The following is a 19,432-nucleotide window of genomic DNA, read 5'->3' as shown; positions in this document are numbered from 1 at the left end:
CATAAACAGAGAGGATTTTTTTTTTTCTTCACACTGTGAGAGTATTTAGTCACAATGGGGAACCATAACGTAGAAAATATCTAATACGTGGATAATTATGCATATGCATCAGATTGCTTTTTTAAATGTAGAACTGTTGGTAAATAATGCCTAGACCCGACTGCCCTCGACTGAAGACCATCTGGAGTGCAACATTGTTCTACATAATGAAACATTTTATTCCAATAAAGAGAACAACAAAACAGCTCATGATTTTCATAAAATTTTAATTCAATCGTTTCATTCAAGACCATTAACAAAAGTACATGTGAACCTCTGTACGTGGTTAAACTGAAACCTGGTGACCTCCAAAGTTGAAATTAATTTAGACTAACTTAATGTGCAGAGGCACAACAGCTCAGCCACCATGTGAGAGCAAAACAGCTGATACCTTGTTTAATGCTTCCCCCCCGTATCTCTAATACTTTACCAGTCTCGTTCAAGTTATTTCTTGATATCCGAAGTTTGAGCTTTCACTAAGAAAAAAAGCACACATTACATATACAGTATAGTTCAACCCACAGGTTTGGGATGCATATCAGTATTATTTCTACTAGAAAAGAAAGCCACCCAAAAATTGCTTTGAATATTTTGGTGGTTGGCTGGGAACAGAGGATACATCTAATTTTTTGTTGTTTTTTTATATTTTTCATTTTGCTTGTACTTTTTAGGCACCTTATTCTTACTTAATTCAATATTAGCAGATTGAGTTTCAACAGAAAAAAGCAAAAATATGTGCAAGAAAATAAAAAATAAAATAAAAAGTATAAAGGAATTGCAGACATAAGATGCCACAAGGAATTCTGCACCTGGGGAAAAATGGATTAAATGGAGCATGTGAAGACCAAAAACGGTTTCTAAAGGCTCCAGATTGGTAAATCCCATTAGATGAAATACTTTGACACTCTCTCACACACACACACACAATGCTTTCACTTCAGCTCTTCAATAAAGCATTTTAAAACTGCTCAAAAAACCGAGCAGAGAAGAATCCTCAGTTTAAGCTCGCACATGAGAAATATGATCCTCCTTATGGAGGGAACTTTGCTTTGCTTTAGGCGTCTTTTAGGAAAGCATACAGTAGTGAAACCAGTTTCAGTTTCCCTGGGTAAAGGAGCAAAAATAAGAAACGTAATGGAGCTGATGCTCAAAATACATGCCAACAGTCACTCAGTCATTCACACAGGCAAACTAGTGGACAGATTACAGGTGCAGAATTCCAGACTAAGCAGAATCAAAAGATAGGGACAGGGACAAAGACAGCCACAGTCACTCTGATTTAGAGGGACCAGACCCTCAGAAACAAATACCTCCATAACACACTATAATGACTTCTAGGACACGTCACACACACACACTCAGAGATCCCATGTACATTTCAGTGTGGAACTCTGTATCATGTACGTCTTAACATGGGAGGAAGGGAACTGTGGAATGAGAAAAGTTCCCTAGTTGATGGGATGAAGATAACATGCCAATGACTGTATGTGTGCCAATGATCTGTGAATGACATTGCGTACAAGCATGTGTCAAATCAAATTCCCTTATAGCGTGCTGTTGCCCCTCAGGACAGATCCCACCAGAACCAAACAGGGTGGGCTTTGTATTGCTCAGTCCATGACACCTGGCTGGCGAGTCTTGCGCTCCACATTGAAGCCCTGTATAGGAGAAAACGGACAAAATTAATGTCTCATCAAATTCACAACTACACCAATAGGTGAACCTGAAAAACCAAGCTACATCTAGAAGCATTAATGCTAATGTTTGCCCATCACACATGAGAAGCTAAGATAAACACTTTATTATGGAGCTTATAACGTGCAAAACAAAGTCCTACATTTCTTAAGTTCTTATTGTACATTAACATAGGTACTTATTTCTGCATATAGAGACTAACAAATACAAAATGTGCCATAAGCTTAGTTGTACCTTTGAATTGTCAGGACCACGGGGCTGTCTCACAATGACCAGACGAGGCGCGCTGGCATCATCCAGAGTGATGCTCTTCAGTCTGTTGACCAGACGGTCTGGGCGCGGAGTGGCCACCGGTTTAGGGCCCTCACTGGAACATGAGGCATTACAACAGACAAGAAATATTATTCTTATCTTACATCCAATCAAAGTAACCATCATTTATACGGCCAACATGTTTAGCCAAAATTAGAATTAAAAAAGTGGAGTCAGGGATTCTGGAGAACACCTGTTGTCTAAATAAGTGTGAATACACAGCCTAGGCTCGAGTTGGTTACCAGTCCGGTGTACAGTCTTAAATTGGTTAAACTTCATTGTAGTGTGTAGGGGTGTAACGGTACACAAAAGTCACGGTTCGGTACGTACCTCGGTTTTGAAGTCACGGTACGGTACAGTACGGTACGGTTCATAGTTAACGGAGAATGAACATCTTTAGCTGTCAGTAACTAGCTGACAGTAACATATATTTATTTTGAATTGTTTTAGTTTTACAGTCTCTAGTATTTTCTCTCTGATGATGGCGTTTCCTCAGCGCAGTTTCCTTCCTGTTTTTAATGAATTTCTTATTTTGGGGTATGGATGGGTGGGAGGGGGAATGTTTTTGCATGTATGCATATCTCTGGGTGGGGGATGTGGGGGGGGGGAGTTGTATTAAGCACTTTGTGTTACATTTGATTCTATGAAAAGTGCTATATAAATAAAATTTGATTGATTGATATAAATAAAATGCATAACAAATATAAAAATACTGCTGCAATTCTCCAATAAATAAAATACTTATTAAATACTAGTGTAGGTGCAGCATAAACAAAAATTGCAATGAAAAAATATAGTGTTAATGCTCAGCAGGCTCTGTAAGCTGGTGTAAACAAAGGGTATGTCATCTTTAAGGGTCTCTTTGAAAAAAATAAAATATTGCTGCAGCTCTCTTAAACGCTAAAGTGCTCTTATAAATATAAAAATTATCAAATAAAAGTGCTACTGCAGCATTAATTAAATGACAGCTTGTTTGTATTCAGTATAAAAAAGAAAATAATGTCTGGGTTTTGCCCAGCTCGTCTTTCTTCACAGTAATGGTGAGAGTAGCCAAACACCTGATGGTGCCTTTTCAAATGCTCATGCATGTTCGACGTGTTGCCTCCTACATAAGCGATCGCGGTGAAACAATAACCTGTGTGCCGACATTGTTCCACACGTCTATCTGTTTTCATAATTCACCTGGAATCCGAAATTATCCCTCAAACGGGATTTGAATGACGGGGATGCCTGCGCGCTCCGGTTTCCTGTTGCCTTTCGCCATGCAGTTCGCTCTCTGTTCGAAAGCACTGTATCATTTTGACTTGCACTACTCAGACACTGTAAAAGAGGGGGGACGCTGCTACTGCTAATAGTGATGCAAACGGAACACTAGAGCGGAGAGGTGTGTATCTCCTGCCCTGACCGCAGCTGGGAGGGACTGCTGCGTGAGGACTCGGCCGCCTGTCAGTGCTGTGGGACCGGGGGGAGTGGCCGTTGAGCACCCGCTGGCCGCTGCTCGTTTAGAAGTGTTAAGAGCGATACATGCTTTAGCGACAGCACAGGGTCTCCAAAAGTCACCAATAACACCAGAAAAAGTAGCTAGATTGGTCGCTGGTGGCTTTTTTAAAAAAAGAGTCGCCAGAGCGGTCTGAAAAGTCGCTGAATATAGCGGCTAAGTTGCTAACACTGCCTGACCCTCATGCTCACCATGGAGATAATAGACTCTCATTATCGCTGGCTGCTACTGCGCACGTGCGAGCTGAGCCGCAGGCTAAATGGCCCGGGGGGAACTCCGACCACAAGTTTTAAGTTCCACACCGCAAAACAAGCCTGTACATTCGCCATAACGCTATGTACGCCACATACGGACCGCGGTCCACCTCTGTAACACCAAATACGTGCCTGTACCGTCACGGTACGGTACAAATACGTGTACCGTTACACCCCTAGTAGTGTGGAGGTGAATAGTGGTTGTAGCGTTAGCTTTGGTTAGCTTATAGAGGCTGCACACCAAGTGGGATTCCTTCCTGCTCTGCAACTTTATCTTAACAACGGCAGGTCTCCACGGAACTTTATCAAAGGGAGCTTCGGTTATGGACCTGCACCTACTCATTACAAAGCAAAAGGAGGCGTCACTCATTTGAGCTTTATATCCGAGTGGTTAAAGGATAAGACATCTTCTATTTGGCTAGACATTGAATCATCTTTGTCAAAGTGTAAATTACAAGATTTGTTATTCTTTAAGAATTTTAAGAACATAAGAGATCAGGGTTTTTCCTGCATTCAAAAAATGTTGGCGCCCGCCAAAGGAATTTTAGCGCCCGCCAAAGGAAAATCCTCAGCGCCAAAGTGTTTTTTTAATTTTTTTATATATAGATAAATAAATAAAAATCTACTTAAAACGGCTCCAATTGTGTTTCCATTTCCGCGCCATTCCAGTCATATTACTTGCAATCTCAGTTGTAAAAAAAGAAATCAGGTCGGGGATAATCGTTATTAAACTATCATTGTTCAGCTCGCCGGGGCATGCAGGCTTATAAATGCAGCAAACCCTTTCAGCCGTGAAATCCGCTCGGCCCCTCCCTCACCTGATAGTTTAGCTATCGGCTGGTCCAGAGAGTAGCTACGAGGGAGATGTTGCGCATTGCCGGGTGTTTTGAAAAACTTCTAGATGACGAGAATAAGGTAAAACTAATTGTGTTGTCTGAAAACACTTCAGACTCACAACAAACTAAAATAATGTGCAAGATTTGTCACGCGCGGACACGCGAGTAACATGACATACGCGACCGAGAGACAGAGAGAGAGAAAGAAAAGTGATATACGACCTGATCTGCACCTTTAAACATCCCGACCAATTTGTTTATTCACTTTAAGTCGAGTCATAGTAGTCTATGACCAAGCAATCAATGAATAAAAACACAGGAAGTTTAAAGCTCCTTAACTCCTGCCACCACAACTGTCAACACTACAATGCAACTGCCTATCCAGCCAGCTCCATGACATAAATAAATCATGCCCTTACATTTAATGCTAGCAAAAGACGTGCCCTATCAACACCATTTACAACTGGTTATTTTTATTTTGACATATTTTTATTAAATTATTAAAAATATGTTTCACTTATTTAGCCTATTACTATTCTCCCTGTTTTCAGTTAAATTAGGCCTTTGTTTAAAGTCCAAAGTCATGGTGTTTTTAGAAAAAAACCTTGTTAAAAGTAAAATAAATGCATAATGTTCTTAAATCAATGATTAACTGTCTTTAATAATCGTGATAACACAATGTGATTACTCAAAATAATCATGATTATGATTTTTTCATAATTGAGCAGCCCTACCTTCTTCCATGGTTTAGATCAATTAGAAACAATTAAAGTATTAAAAAGTTAGGCCTAGTCATTATTAGTATTTTGACTTCATATCTACAGGTTGTTTATTGTGATTTCATTAGCGTCAGTGAGCTCCATGGTAACGCAGTGATTGACAGGCTGACTGAAATGCTCTTGAGCTGGACAGAAACTCCCCTCTCCCAACCCAACACCCCTCTTAAAATACACAAACCGTTTGCCTTTACTGTCGCGACCCCAAAAAAAGTCGGTCGCGTACTGACCCCCCAAAGGCCCATTCTGAGCCAGGAAAAACCCTGGAGATAACTGCACCAATCTAATGCATGCTCTGAAGGCTTGGCGATCAGCCCGTCATCTAGAAGGGAGGCTCAAATTGACTTCCATGTTTACTCCAATAAATAAGCATCTTGATTTTTCACCGGGAATGATGAACTCATTCTTCCGGCAATGGCATGACAAAGGCATAACCAAACTTGGTGACTTGTTATTTTTCAGATAACAGTTTAATGTCATTTGAAAATTGATAAAGAAATACCAACTTCCAAAAACAAGATTTTTTTCATTTTTTAAAAAAATTACAAATAAGGCATTATATTACTAAGAGTACAATTCATTTTTTTTGTAAATGCAAATGAGCTATACACTAATCGTACATGCCAAAAATAAACCCAAATAGGCTTAATTTTTTCCTTTACTCCTACCACAATAAGAATGTACATAGTAAAAGTATAGTTGGAAAGTAACTTTTTTTGTATTACAAGTTTCTTTTTAAATGAATTTGAATATGCACATGAGCTCCACACTTATTGAATATCCAATCATTGTACTGCCAATGGGTGATGGCAATGCTGCTTTTAGACTGGCCTCTAACCTGAAAAAATGCCTGGCTTACCTGCCAGGGGTATAACAGGTGCTTCTCATGAATTAGATTGATAGATTGAGAGTGAAGGAGTAGGGATGTCTTCCACAAAACATCCAGCTGTGATGTTGTGTCATCTGCTGGCAACAGAGCCAGTGGCTGATACACAATAGGTTCACGTATAGGAGGAATCATAAAGTACTTAATGTGTATGTGACCAGTGTTGGGAACGTTACTTTAAAAAAGTAATTAGTTATAGTTACTCACTACTTGTTCCAAAACGTAACTGAGTTAGTAACAGAATTATTTTATAATAGAAGTAACTCGTTACCAGGGAAAGTAACTATTTGCGTTAGCCTACTGTAAAAAAAATAAATAAATTGTCAACAAATTTGGATTTTCCTGAGCAGTTTTCACAAGTCAGTTGAAATGAGTAGAACAGACAGGTAGGCCTACTTGTAGGCTACATAACCGTCAATATTTATTGCACATCAACAGACAGCAAGAGGTTTATCCTGCACTTCAAGTAGGCCTAGCCTATTTTGTTCTCAACAAAAGTAGTAGAGGAGACTGCTGAATGTACCGTGCTGATCTGCTATCACTGGATTCACTTCAGGGGTGTCGGCTAAAACACCACTTAAGGCCAAACACGTCAGACTATGAAGCATGAGACGATGAGAGGAGGAGTAAGGATTTATCCTATGTTTATTTCCTTCTTTAACATGCACAGCAGCATACAGATCCCAGGAAAATAACAGTAGCAATATTCGGCTCGTGATGACACGCTAAACAGCTGTTGCAACCGGCGAATCGCGGCTGTTTAATAACGTGCATAAATTATAATTTATAGAGATCGGGAAACTCCATGCACTTACTCACAAGGGCGATGCAAACAAACTCAGGGAGAGCACGTTTCAACCGTGGATTGATAGGTGGTTACTGCGGCAACGCGCACAACAGAGAGAGAAAGAAAAATAAACTTCACTAAACAGGCGCTCCGGCTGACTGACGTGACGGCGCTAACTGACAGTTATAATGTCATCCACACTGAATAAAACACAACTTAAAACAGTATAAGAAATAACAATCGCTTATCTTGTTGTTAACCCACCGGTCTCCTTACTAGCAGTTTGTGTAGTATGGAGCCAGCCAGGGGTGCTTTTGGATTACACAGTTTATTCAATCAATTCATAGTAACGCACCGCATTTAACGTTCAGTAACGATAACGGCGTTGTAACGACGGAAAAAGTAATTAGTTAGATTACGCCGTTACTGAAAAAATAACGGCGTTACCTAACGCCGTTATTTTAAACGGCGTTATTCCCAACACTGTATGTGACCAACCGCAGCAATATCTGCAGCAGTCACTTGGATCTTTAAAAGGTAAAAATTAAGCCTATGCGGATATATTTTTTGGTAGCCTATATTTGATAAGTGTATAGCTCATTTGCATATTAAAATGTATTTTCAAAGAAACTTGTAAGATAAAAATGGTGTATCTCAAACCATGCAAAGCACGATGCAGATGTGCTCATTGTCCAAACTGCCATTACCTCTGGCAGAACAAAAGACACAGTCTCAGTAGGTGATGACAGACTTGTACTCTTGTTGCATCATGCTGATCTGAATGCACACGAGCCGTTTATGGCACAAGAACCAAAGAAAGCAACAAAAATAAGACAGATACAGTATGGTGCATAAAGTAGACAAAGGAGTTACTTGGTCCCAATGTGTGTGACAATCTCCTCTTTCTCCATGCCATTTCAGGCTGTGATTCTACGTCTATTTGGCATAGGAAAGGGCATGGCACTAGCCTGGAAATCCAGACCTGCCACTAGGCGCTGGCAAATTAAATGCGCTGCGCCTGTTGGTCTTGACACTCTCCATTGAAGCTCATTAAATATGTCAAGAAATCCTGAGCTACGTTTCAATTGGTTCTATGTGATATGGGCGGGCCAGAGCCCTATGTATGGTGCTCTGGGGCGGACGTAAACGGATGACGACAGTGCGCCGTCGAAGCCGTGATAGTAAACATCAAATATAGCTGCAGATATGTTGTTTGAGTTTGAGACGGCTTTGGCCTCGACCCTTTACGATTTGGAAGACGGCACTCAAACCTTTCATTAGCAAGTAAGTGGAATGTTCCGTTTTGCCGACCGACCACAGCAAAAGTTACATTTAACAGTTTAACAGCTGTTCGCTAAACGAACGGGGCTTAATACGTCACATTGTTCATTGCTCTGATTGGATGTAGTACTATCAAATTGCGTGCAGTGGCATTTGAAGAGACAAATCTAATTCATGAGAGGGACCCCTGGCAGGTAAGCCAGGCAGTTTTTTAGGTTAGAGGCCAGTCTAAAAGCAGCATTGCCATCACCCATTGGCAGTACGATGATTGGATATTCAATAAGTGTGGAGCTCATGTGCATATTCAAATTCATTTAAAAAGAAACTTGTAATACAAAAAAAGTTATTTAAAGTATACTTTTACTATGTACATTTTTATTGTGGTAGGAGTAAAGGAAAAAATTAAGCCTATTTGGGTTTATTTTGGGCGTGTACGATTAGTGTATAGCTCATTTGCATATTAAAATTAATTTTCAAAGAAACTTGTAATAAAAAAAAATTCATTTTCATGGATACTTTCATTGTGTAAAGTTTCATTTTGAAAGGACTGAAGGAAAAAAATAGCCCTATTGGGATTTATTGGTGTCTCGCCTTATTGGCACACACCTCGGATTGATGAGAATTAAACCTATTTCCCCAACTAGGATATCTTAGGACTTTTAGTATGTTGTTCTGGACACCTCAGAAATTATCTGAGCTGAAAAAATAAAAATATTTTACAATTTATTCTATTTTTGGCACCAAAATGCCTTACTTTGCTTGGCCTAAAGGTGTCTGTTAGTCTGCTTTATGGTGTAATAGCTGGTAGCTCTACTACTGATAACCAGAGGATCAAAAGTCTGTTGGAGAAAGAATTATCAGTCAACATTGATGACGAGATATGGGTGGATATTTGGAGTTATGCTAAAAAGATTTCCATCTGTACATGGACAAAAGCAATCCAGTTAAAAATAATACATAGGATTCATATATCTCCTAATCGCAGGCATTCTTTCAACCCAGCACTTTCTCCTCCGTGTCTTAAATGTAAAATAGAAATAGGTACCCTAACTCATTGTCTAATATTGGTCTGACATGTTAAGTGAAATAGAAAAAATATTTGGTATGGATTTAGAAATGGATCCAATGTGTTTGATTTTATGTCTTCCAAGTGGAAGTATACCTACTAAATCTGGCAAAAGGTTATACAACATTTTAACTTTTGCTGCTAGGAAAAATATCTTGTTACAGTGGATTAATGATAAGAGCCCCTCTGTTAATGGTTGGTTGAAGGTTTTACTGGAGTTGATTCCTCTAGAATATCTCACAAATATTATACATCACAAAGTGGACCAGTTCTACAAAATCTGGCAGCGCTGTTTGAACTATCTTGGACTGGACTACTCTTTGATTATTGTACAAGGATTCTCCTAAACCTGGATTTGTGAACTGTGACTTATGATGGGCCTGAAATGTGAACCATTTCCTGTGGCCTCAACGTAATCTCTGTTGACTTGAGCTGTACTTTGTATTGTTTTATTTGTTTTTGTTTGTTTGTAAGTATTGTTTGTATATTTGTGGTGCTTCTTTGTATTGTTCTTGTTGACAATAAGAAAAGCCAATAAATATGTTAAAAAAAAGGAGGCGTCGGTCATTAGCATAGAGTAGCAGGGACAGGCTCTTCCTTCTCTCCTAGACAACTGACAAAACAAAAAGGAGGCGCCATCTAGTGGCACTGCATTAAACAGCCTGGCTGTGACCAACTACTGTAGACAGTTCATGTGTTTTGGGGTGAAGAGAAGATGGCAGTCATTCATTAATAATTAGTTGTGAGGAATTTTCACTGATTTTGACAAAGTGATTTTGACACCAAGCATTCTCCAGAATCACTGACTGCACCTTTAAGTTTGAACCAAAACTTACTTGAGGTTCAACAGTGTATGTTCCATTGGAGGACTTACCTGATCCTGCGTACATTGCAGGCACTACATTTTCCTGTGCGTTGATTGAGGACAACTGAGAACTCAACCTCATCCCCAGTCTGAAGCTCCAGGCCATCCTGCACTTCTTTAACATGGAAGAAGAGCTTTTTGCTCTCACCCACTTCATATGTGATGAAGCCAAACTGGAGGCAATAGGAACATACAACATAGGATTAGAAGCAGTAACTTCAACATGTGATGCAATAAGCACTAATGAATCTAGACCAATACATGCTCCCTACCTGGTCTTTGACACATTCCACCATGGCTCTACGCTGAGGGACCACGTTACAGGCCATCTTCTGTCCAGTCTGGGCCACTGTGCAAACCTGGAAGTTCACAAGTTCTCCTTTCTGCAGACAATCTGCCTTGTTTGCCATTCCCATGATTCCAAAGGGATAATTCTGGCCTTTCGTTCCATCTGAAAGCAACCAAGAAGGGAGGACAAGTGACATCTTCAATTACCAGAGAAATGTTGACATTTAAATGCTTGCTGTGAAAGTCCCAACCTAACTAGACACCAACCTTCCTCTGTGAGCTCAATAAGCCCTTGGTATTCTGTCTGGGAGGGGTCCACACTGCGTATGGGACGGATGACTTTCCCCAGAATTGTTGTCTCATCAATATCCTCACAAATACCATTCACTAAAAAAATAAATAAGGTGGAAAACAGATTTACATTTATTATTTTCTAGCCAGTTCTTTTTGCTGCCAAGTTTAACATTAATAATATGACTAATGTCCATTAGGAAGCAGGCATTAACCCCCTCTTACCTGAAGCCACCTTGGTAACCTTTTCAGCACTGACTTTGTTTCCCTTTCCCTTGGACAAAGTGTACTCCACTGTGTCGCCCAGTTCCAAGTTCTCCAGGTCCCCACACATTTCACTGAGCAAACAAGAGATATAGTGAGACTATGGAGATGGTCCGATGCCATTAATACATACATCAGCAACTAACATCCTCCTTCCATCATAATCATAAAAACTAGTGCAATAGCCCATAGGGCAATGGACACAAGCACTCAGCACTTTACTGTTCAGCATTTTAAATGCATTAATGTCCATAGGCCTGGTTAACTAGTGCAATAGACCACGTGCAATAGAGCAGTGTGCAATAAACTCAGGTACTTTTTCTCGCACTTTAAATTGTCTGAATGTTTTTATGTCCTAGAATTACCGTGTGATGTTCTTGTTGTTTTAGCTTTGTTCAATGTGTAGGCCAAGGTTTTACTGTGTCATAGTGTTGTTGTCTACTGGTTAAGCAAAATGTAGCACAATGCCCAAGACAAATTTCCTTAACAGGACAATAAAGTTTACCCTGACCCTTCCAACTTAAAGCTCTACCTGTAGTGAAAGAAAATCTCCTGGTCATGATTTGCGGTCTCAATGAAACCAAAGTTGTCCTTCAGTGTGGCAACAAATCCATGCAGTCTTTTGGCATTGGAGGCGTTGCGGTTAAGGACCCTGATGGACACTGCACTCTGCTGGCCAGTTCGCTTCACTTCGTTAATGGAGAATTCCACCTTAAGAGGATAAATAATGAGTCGCACGGGGAGACAAAAAAGCTTCAAATTTGAAAATGTCTGAAATCCCCCCCACTGCAAACAGCTACAAAACCTGGGTTATACTAGCAGCCTGTCTGGTAGAGGAGCCCACGGCTTTAACAATTTAATTTTAATACTTAAAAGACAGTTTACATTGTGCTGACCCTTTGTACCATGGTCCTATCATTATTAAGTAAAAGTCACTGTGTAGATACCTTGTCTCCGGCATGTGGCAGGCCTCCTTCCAGGTCCTTGGTATGGTATGGCACAGTGAGCTTCTCTCCACAATCTTCATATGCAATCACTCCTTCCTCAGCTTCCTACAGAGTGTGCAACAAATACACATCATCATCATCTACTAATCATGAGGGTCAACCAGCTTTCCCCAGTTATGGTGGATCGTCTCATCAATGCTACACCTGGAGCCGTATTCACAAAACATTTTATCTAAGAGCTAAGAGTACTCCTAAGGAGCACTAAAAGTTCTTAGTAAAAGTTGGACTCACAAGCTTTGTGAATAGGTTTTAAGAAATGAGTCTTAACTAAGGAGTGGGAGAAACTCCTAAGCTAAGACTAGAGGGCGGTGTTGACCCTGTTGCTATGGATGACATCGTGTTAATACCTTCTATGCCCACAGTGATTGGTTGAGAGGGAATGAGTCCCTAAGAGGGAATTTATGATAGATCATTAAACCCTCACAGGTATTAAGGTACCTTTCAGAAAGCTCACTATCATTAAATCTCTCCAAAATGCCATCAAATGGATGTATTGATTTACTCTTAGTGACTTAGGAGTTTTCATATATTTAGGAACTAGTTTTAGCTTTGTGAATTACTGATCTTGAAAAGTTAGGAGTCCCAAAATTAGGAGTGAACGCTCCTTATTTAGTTAAACCGAAATCAGCAAGTTAGGAACTACTCTTAGCCTTAAGATGTTTTGTGAATACACATGCCCCTGTTTCTCAACAAAACTGGTGTAAGCTACCAATGTCTCAACATATAAAATCAGATGATCAACAGTATGAAGTGTATTAGAGGATGTAGTGCAGTCAGGCGACACAACCATAAGAAAAGCAATGTGTGCATTCTATAGCAGCGTAGTTGGTTAGCATTAGTTTAGGGCACACTCACACTAGACCATCTGAAACGTGCCTAAGTACGCTTGACCCCTAAAGTTTAGTACGTTTGACCAGTGTGAGTGCGCCATCCGTACTCATGTACAGTACACCTCCTCAACCACGGCACACTTGGGAGAGGTGTACTCAGGCCACAGTACAGATGCTAATAAGCCGACACGCACACTAGAACGCACATAGATGGCGATCCTAACGCCAATTTATAAGGGAGGCACACTTACTAGTCGACACCAGAAATATAGTCGTTAGCAATTTATTGCCCATCACTCAGCCTTGAACATTTTGATTTTCATGTGTGAGAATGAAGGTGTAGGCCTATAGGTGTGGGCTTAAGGGAACCATCTCTGGCCATACAAAAAGCTCTGACTTGGAGCCATTGATGTGTGTAAATTCAGCTGGTACGCGTGTCTGATGACAGGCCACTATCTTAATAATAAACAGTGCAGCGCACATTACAACAGCATTAGCATTAACAGCTTGGTACTTGTCTAGAAGAATGTTAAGACTAAAGGGCTCCTAAAGCATTTACATTGTGCCTGATTTTCTCCCCCACTGGTCATTCCTACAGTTTACATGAGACTGCCCCCCGCGACCCAATACGTCAACGCGCGCAACGAAGGCTACATTTAAAAAATAAATTTGCTGAAGGATTCTTGTTGGTTTGGGGCCGTATTCACAAAACATTTTATCTTAGCGCTAAGAGTACTCCTAAGGAGCACTAAAAGTTCTTAGTAAGGAGTGATTTCTTAAAACCTATTCACAAAGCTGATAAGACCAACTTTTACTAAGGAATGGGAGGGACTCCTAAGCTAAGACTAGAGGGCGTGGTTGACCCTGTTGCTATGGATGACGTCATGTTCCTACCTTCTATGCCCACAGTGATTGGCTGAGAGGGAATGAGTCCCTAAGAGTGAATTTATGATAGAAACACTGTGGGAGATATCCATATCGTGTCGCTGTATTAAAGTAAAGAGTTTTTATATACAATTAATGACAAGTGACACTGATTTAACATGAAACCAAGATACTGCAGGGTTTCCCACACCTTCGTTCACAATTAGCCTACAATAGCGCCACATAGGCCTATTAATTTTAAATATTAAAATGATTTGAATCGGAAAAAATATCCTCATTGAACAGCTGCACGCCATGCACTCTCACTGTATTTCTCTCAATGGCGGACTATGCAGCAATAGTCAGACAGCGACAAACCAGGAAATTCACCATTTAGAAACAACAGCCGGCGAAATCGTAAAATGCATGCGGAAGGAAAAAGGCGAGACGCGCAACTATACAGTAGCGGACCTGTGGAACGGAGGAGATGCTGCGAAGCGCCACATATAGGCCTACTCTAGTAGGAAATTAAACCCAAACGTGACACCAACAGTAACTTTCAGTGCATCATAAACCCAAAGCAACTGGAGGAAAATTAACTTAATAAATATTTTTTTAGGCTATATAAATATGATATATATAAATGTGTCTATACTTTCTAAATATAGCTTTACTAAGATCAATAAACCCTTACAGCTATTAAAGGTACCTTTTACAAAGCTCAATATCATTAAATCTCTCCAAAACACCATCAAATGGTTGTCTGTGATTTACTCTTAGTGACTTAGGAGTCCTCTCGAGGACTCATAGCTTTTCATAGATTTAGGAGCTAGTTTTAGCGCTAAAATGCTTTGTGAATTAAACTTATCTTAAAAAGTTAGGAGTCCTAAAATTAGGAGTGAAACGCCCCTTATTTTTGAGAGTTACTCCTAAATCAGCACGTTAGGACCTACTCTTAGCCTTAAAATGTTTTGTGAATACGGCCCCTGATGTGGAACTGGAATGTTTGCTGGCAGGCTCGTGTGGCCTAGTGTAGGGCTGCATACACACACACCCATTAGGATTGTAGTTGACCACCAGGAACAGCTCTGCAATAATCACTATGTATTCCCTCTCCGTTTTCAAAGTAAATGCATTACAACTTACTGGCATGTTATTGACTTTGGAATTGAATACCTCATCTATGAATTTCTGACTTTTTTAAGCTACTGATGACCAATTCAAAGCTTGCCGACTGTGCATGCTCTAGGCCCCAGGGCTGATACAATGACTAATCCTGGTGCCATTTGTATCATTTCAGAAGGACCAAAAGAAAGTGATCGTTATTGATCAAATATCCTCACACACCCACTAGAGTAAAGACGGTTCCTTAAACCATACTAGTAATATGGATCACAGTTTCATCATTAATTGTGCAGCCCTACAACTCACCGAGTCAGTGATACATGGTTTGAATGTGTGTTTCTAAAGGTTACATGATCAAATACCATTCTGTCAATTAATGATGTAAATGATGCAATGAGTGGGCCAGGGGCCTGCAAAGACCAACCTTTTCTACAACTTTACCCTTGAGAAATAAAGAGACAAACATCAATTAGATTGCAAGTCTTGTCAACATCACAAAGATTATTTGTGGAGTGTTGGGTTTCAGAAGGTTTATTCACGTTCTGGGAATCAAGTCATTATTTCATAGACTAAATGCAAGTGAACTGTTAAGTGTGAAAGGTTTTTAATTCATTTGAGACTTTATTAACATGGCTTCATGCAGGAGGTCTAAGTCCTACCTTGTCTTTTTTCTAACCAACAAGGAGCATGTACAGGGCCAAGTCATTGGAAAAGAAAGCAGAGGAAAATTAGAACTAAAATAAATGGTGAAGAGGGGTAGATGATGTGGGGCTGGGGTGGATTATGAGGCTAAGTTCTCTGGTATTTTATATAGAGTTGTGATGTTTGTCATATAATGGGCATTCTGGTACCTTCTCTTTGCCTTTGGTGGGACTGGCGTTCTTGTTTGAGTTTGCCAATACTTCCTTCTCCACCACGCCCACAAAGCGCTGCTCAGACTGGGTATGGAAGGACACTGTGCCCTTGGGCAGCTTCTTGATGCGCACTGCATGGTTTCTTTGAGCGGACAGCATATCCTGCCAACAACGGGTAATTCACTTTAGTTTTGTCATCAACAAATTATTACTATGTGCCTGCTTAAGTAATAATACAGGATACATACTTTTGCGAAAAGCTTATAAACAGGACCTACAGGCACAACAGTGAACTCCACTTCATCTGAGATGTGCAGTTGGCTCTCCTCTAGAACTTCACTGAAGTGAAAGAACATCCTAGCATCTCGATCCACACACTTAATGAATCCAAAACCATCGCGTATAGCTGCGATCACCCCCTAGGAGAAGGTTTAAGAGACAAAGTTACTGCCTGATTGAGTATTCACTTCAGCTCAATAAATAAGGCAGTCCCTTCCAGATCTTATTTTATTTCCCTAATCTCTACAATGATTAATCAGACTACAATTGTCTAATTCAAAAAATAAATCAGATTTATTCCTTTGGAATCCTTACCATTTCACGGCTCTCCTTGGTGACATCAAAGGTGTCTTGGAGGATGTCAATGTTGGTAGCTCTCTCCAGCTTGTCTCTGCGGTCAGTGGAGATGTTAAACTGGATGTGGTCTCCCTCCAGAAGGGTCACCTTGGACTTTGTGTCCTTTTCACCAAAAGGCATTTCCTTGTCAGCAAAACCAATACGAGCACTGATGCGACCTGGAAGAGGGTCGTTCTGTGGGAAAAAACTTGTGAATTTGAGTATAAATTATCATTTATAAGTTTAGTTTTTTTAGGGAAAATAACCAAATATCTCTAGGGTTCACAAACTTTAGAGCAGCACTGTACATAGGAATTCAACTCGTCAGACGTTTGATCAACTTGCCTGGTTTTTGGTGGGAACCTTGGGGATGACCTTGACGACAGTGCCTTCAAACTGCTCAATGCTGATGTCCTCAAAGATGACAGTTCCTTGGGGGAGCAGCCTCACATCTGTGGCCACTTCTTTACCCTATGACCACCACAACAACAGATAATGTTATACACATTCAGGCAGTGGGTGGGCCCAGCGTTCATGTGAGGAGGGGAGAGTTACATTTCTGTCTTTGATGGTGAACTCCACGTCGTCTCCAGCCTGCAGAGCCTCCAGATCACCTTTGAACTCGCTGTAGTGAAAGAAGATCTCCTTGACCACATCAGCCCGCTCAATGAACCCAAACGCCTCCTGGAAGAGAACACATGCGTCAACATGACGCTACAGTAACCTACCACTCACCATGGTACATTCAGGGATGGAAATAGGCATTACTTATATTGATATTAGGGCTGTCAAAATTAACACGTTAACGCAGGGTGATTAATTTCTGGAATTAACGCGTTAATTTTTTAACGCATGTGCAGAATGATCCGCCCCGTGCATCGCACCCGCTCTGTACTACAGCCACTCTAACGTTGTGGCTGACCCAGGATCAGTAGCTGCGCGTGGCCAAACAGCAGCAGCTAGTCTGTTTTAAACTACTAACCACGGACCTATAACTGCTGCTAACGGCCACGTCTGTGTCGCGGGCGGCAGTTGCTCTCGGAAGCAACAGGAGAAACATTCTGCTCCGTTCACGGGAGGAAACAAACGTCTGCAGTTTTCAGAGGTGTGTGTGATTAATACGTGACATATCATCAACATAACGTCGGCTTTCTGTTACAAATGAACAGTCCCATAGAACGTGGTCGCGTGTGCAAACACACACACACACTGCAATCAGGTTGTAGTCAGGGATGCAAAACCATGGATTCACCAAATAAATGCAATTCTATAGCCTATCCTATATTTGCTCAAAGACATAGGAATAGAGACAGCCAAATTGAAGTATGGTGCGGTAGCATATGTTTTAGTTGATTATAATTTATTTGCAGTATTTACACCATCATTTGGATTTTCAATTAATAAAACGACATTTACATGTATATATTCACCTTCTGTCCTTTATCTTTCCATTCATACAACAATATACAGAAAATGGTAATTTTTCAGGCCTATTTCGAATGGTAGAATTAATTGTGATTAATCCACAGACTCCTGTGATTAATCTGATTAAAAATGTTAATCGTTTGACAGCCCTAATTTAAATCAGATCTTTCCATTTAATCTACCTGTATTTTATTTTACCAAACAGCCAGGGTTCAACATAACTTTTTTTTCCTACTGGCCCGCTGGGCCAGTGGATCCGAGTTTTACTGGCCCCTTGTATATTTTCACTGGCCCTGCACACACTTTTTTTTCTTCATAATTTAGTGTCAATAATTATAATACCTGTATTAGAAAAATAACCAGATCTAAAGGGAATATCTATACTGTAACAGTATAGATATTCCCTTTAGATTTGGTTATTTTTCTTTTAGTTAATTATATGAAATGTTGATATCGCTCATACACATAATATAAAACCAGGCAAACATATTGAATTTGAAGCCTACAACTGAAAGTATGTTGAAAGAGTGGGCCAGTATTTTAAAGTCCAGTAGTTTGATGATTGTTTTTATTCATGAATTTGGGCAGTTTAATGAATAGTTCACCTGCAGAAGTCATGTTCAAACATAAAAAAAATAAGAGATGAAGGTCTGATCATTCTTTGTGGTGTGGTAGGCTGTTTTTATTACTTTCTCTATATGCATTAGGGATGTGAATGTGTCGACCGAATGACCGGTTTTCCACGTGCGCTCAAGTTGACTTTAAAAATAGAATAGAAATCCGAAAATCAGGGACTTATGCCGTTTTTTTAAATGGGAGATTTCACCGTATATGCGAGTTCACGTCTGGTCGTGAGCGCGCTGCAGGAGTGTCACTTCTCCATGAAGTGTCAGCTTCACATAAGAGTCCGGTGTGGGACCATTTTTTCAAACTATTGATAAAAAACAGTGCAGTGCAAAATATGCAGCATAAGTTAAACGCTCGTCTAAGACTATGACGTTAAATCACCTTAGAAACACACAATGCCTTCGTCCGATCACAGCAGCGTTTCACCGTGTGATCTCGCCAGCGAGTGAGCCTCCGCGCAGATGAACTGTGGTTTGTGGCTAAAATAATAACCGGGGATATTAGCGATTTCAATGGGAAAGACTTCCGCGATCTGATTGAATGTCTCGAGCCTGAAAACACAGTGCCAAACTGCGCAACTATAGGAACTGTACAGTGAGCGGAGTCCCTCCGTTGGTTTCTGTCTACAACCGACACAATCACCGGAGACGCATTCACATCGTTTAAATAACGCCTCTCATTTGTATTACCATTGGGGCTTGGATGCAAATACTGTAACATTACGGCGGCAGATAAAGGAAAAGCGCAGTTATCATTTTCTGCACCTCAACCTCTGCTGTGGGAAGAAAGAAAGGGGGCAGAGTAAGTCGATTGATTTGTCGACTCGCAGGCGGACGGTAGGCAGCTCTGCCAACGGAGCGAGAGTGCACCCGCTTGTTGCTCCGCCTGTCAAAACGCCCACGCATCAGTTGTCCACTGGCCTTTCATTAAAAAATATAATTCATATT

At 40.5% G+C, this 19,432-nt stretch overlaps 1 protein-coding gene across 9 annotated transcripts in view; it reads right to left on the bottom strand.

Moving 5' to 3' along the window:
* Window positions 1–246: 246 nt before the first annotated feature.
* The window catches only part of csde1 (cold shock domain containing E1, RNA-binding), a gene marked incomplete at its 5' end in the record, with an annotated part of 42,131 nt that continues 22,945 nt past the window's right edge, over window positions 247–19,432 (bottom strand). For 5 of the 9 annotated variants that reach the window (XM_080031888.1, XM_080031890.1, XM_080031891.1 and 2 more), the window contains 13 exons: window positions 247–1,697; window positions 1,969–2,101; window positions 10,305–10,468; window positions 10,568–10,746; window positions 10,851–10,970; window positions 11,100–11,212; window positions 11,671–11,849; window positions 12,086–12,190; window positions 15,816–15,980; window positions 16,067–16,237; window positions 16,413–16,628; window positions 16,779–16,904; window positions 16,989–17,117. In XM_080031888.1, the coding sequence (XP_079888014.1) occupies window positions 1,650–1,697; window positions 1,969–2,101; window positions 10,305–10,468; window positions 10,568–10,746; window positions 10,851–10,970; window positions 11,100–11,212; window positions 11,671–11,849; window positions 12,086–12,190; window positions 15,816–15,980; window positions 16,067–16,237; window positions 16,413–16,628; window positions 16,779–16,904; window positions 16,989–17,117 (1,848 nt within the window). In that variant the 3' untranslated portion in view covers window positions 247–1,649. The remainder of the gene's footprint in view (window positions 1,698–1,968; window positions 2,102–10,304; window positions 10,469–10,567; window positions 10,747–10,850; window positions 10,971–11,099; window positions 11,213–11,670; window positions 11,850–12,085; window positions 12,191–15,815; window positions 15,981–16,066; window positions 16,238–16,412; window positions 16,629–16,778; window positions 16,905–16,988; window positions 17,118–19,432) is intronic. The other 4 variants (XM_080031889.1, XM_080031893.1, XM_080031892.1 and 1 more) reach the window with 1 other exon arrangement.

This window comes from Ammodytes marinus (genome assembly GCF_949987685.1).
Source record: "Ammodytes marinus genome assembly, chromosome: 7".
In the NCBI taxonomy this organism is placed as follows: domain Eukaryota; kingdom Metazoa; phylum Chordata; class Actinopteri; order Uranoscopiformes; family Ammodytidae; genus Ammodytes; species Ammodytes marinus.
This window is presented reverse-complemented; position numbering and strand designations above follow the sequence as displayed.